General features: G+C 48.0%; 1 protein-coding gene across 1 annotated transcript; it reads left to right on the top strand.

Annotated features, from left to right (window-relative positions):
- Positions 1-501: 501 nt before the first annotated feature.
- On the top strand, positions 502-795 carry PUNSTDRAFT_28308 (uncharacterized protein; the record flags this gene model as incomplete). Its single annotated transcript, XM_007384107.1, has 1 exon — positions 502-795. A coding segment is annotated over one exon (294 nt), but the record flags the coding sequence as incomplete, so codon positions are not given.
- Between the last annotated feature and the right edge of the window lie 965 nt (positions 796-1760).

Here is a 1760-nt window from a genome sequence, read left to right as displayed (position 1 = left end):
AAGAGGATTCACTGAAAAGGTTTCCGCCCCGGGTCTTAGGATTACGATCCCAGAAGAAAAACTCTTTCTGCATCGAATTTAAAAGACTCAACAACAGCCTATCTCGCGATCCGGATCCGAGACAACCAACCAGTCGCAGAATACCAATACGAAAAGGAGAGCGGTTTACTCACCGTCGCTAGAGCAATTAGCGAAGGGTTTGAAAATCAACACGGACGACACGGAACTTTTGGCGTCCCACCTCCTAGGAGAATTGAAGGAAGCCAGTGGATTGAAATCATCGGATACGATCCCCCGACACCGAACATTACAACCGGAACGATCGATTTTGAAGAGAAGAGCCAACTAAGCCCACTTCCAATATCGATAGTTATCGACCCACCTGAAGAAGAAGAAGAAGACAGACTTGACCGAGAACTTGAAGAGAGATTTGATCAAGAGCTTGAAGAGACGATTAAACCCGACAAGAAGACGACACCGAAACCCGACAACGACGAAGAAATGGCCGACAACGAGAAACTAGAGCTCGGCGCTCCACCAGCGTTCAATGGAGACCGATCTAGGTTGGAAGCGTTTACAGCTCACTGCAAAATGGTGATAAAAGCGCAACCCAAGAAATTCGATAACGACAACAAGAAGATAGCGTACGCCCTTTCGTACATGAAGGAGGGAATCGCAGAACAATGGAAGACTCAATACATCAAGGATACAACGACAGCTGGTAACGCCAGAGCAAGCCAAACGTTTGATCAGTTCATAACAGAACTTGAGACGGCGTTTAAACCCCTGGATAAAGGAAGAAGAGCAAGAGATATTATCGATCGACTCAGCCAAGGACAAAGCTCGGTCGACGCTTATATCAGCGCGTTCAATTCCTTAGCCAAGAATTCAGGGTACGATAACCGCTCATTGATCAAGAAGTTTGAAGACGGCTTGAACAAGGATGTACGAGTCAAGGTCCTAGAATCCAGGATCGACTGCGATGAACTAGAAGAGAAGACACCAGGTACAGGGCTACCGAAGATTCAAGAACTTGCTATCGACGCACAACGGATTCTGAAGCTGCTCAAGAACGACAACTCCCAAGGAAGAAAGATATACCCGGACCAAGTACAATCGCAGTTCAGCGACGTACCGAAGATGTACTCGACGGCGACGACATGGCAATCCTACAATTATGGAGAACCAATGGACGTTGACGCGGTTAAGTTCCAACCGCGTTTCCAACGAATGTCGCAAGCCGAGCGCGAAAGGCACATTAAGGAAGGACTGTGCTACAAGTGCCACAAGGCGGGGCATCTATCACGGGAGTGTCCGACAGCAGGAAATTCCGGAAGAGGCCGAGGAGGATGGAAAAGCCGAGGAAGAGGAGGAACGATGCGCGCAAGAATGCAGTTCTCTCAAGAAGGACTCAAGGAAATGCTAGAGGCTATGACCGACGAAGATAAAGGTCAAGCTCTAATGATGATACAGGAGGATTTTGGAACCGGTCTTTGAGGGCAGCCGCTCAAAGACCGGAAGGACGTTTTGCCTCGAGGAACCGATATGATGTATTAACGGACGAGACAATGGAAGTTGGGATGATTCACCGGTTGAATGCTCCCTCCATTGAGATAAAAGGAACCGTCCAACGAGGCACGAAAAGGGCTGCTGCGAACGTTTTGATAGACTCCGGTGCGACGGGTCTAGTCATCAATCAGCAATTTGTGTTGAAAAACGCAATATGGTTTGATCGCGTTGATAAACCATTCAAGATGCAA

This window comes from Punctularia strigosozonata, assembly GCF_000264995.1.
Source record: "Punctularia strigosozonata HHB-11173 SS5 unplaced genomic scaffold PUNSTscaffold_7, whole genome shotgun sequence".
Taxonomy (NCBI): Eukaryota; Fungi; Basidiomycota; class Agaricomycetes; order Corticiales; family Punctulariaceae; genus Punctularia; species Punctularia strigosozonata.
Note: the sequence above shows the minus strand (reverse complement) of the source record. Positions and strands in the feature narration are given on the sequence as shown.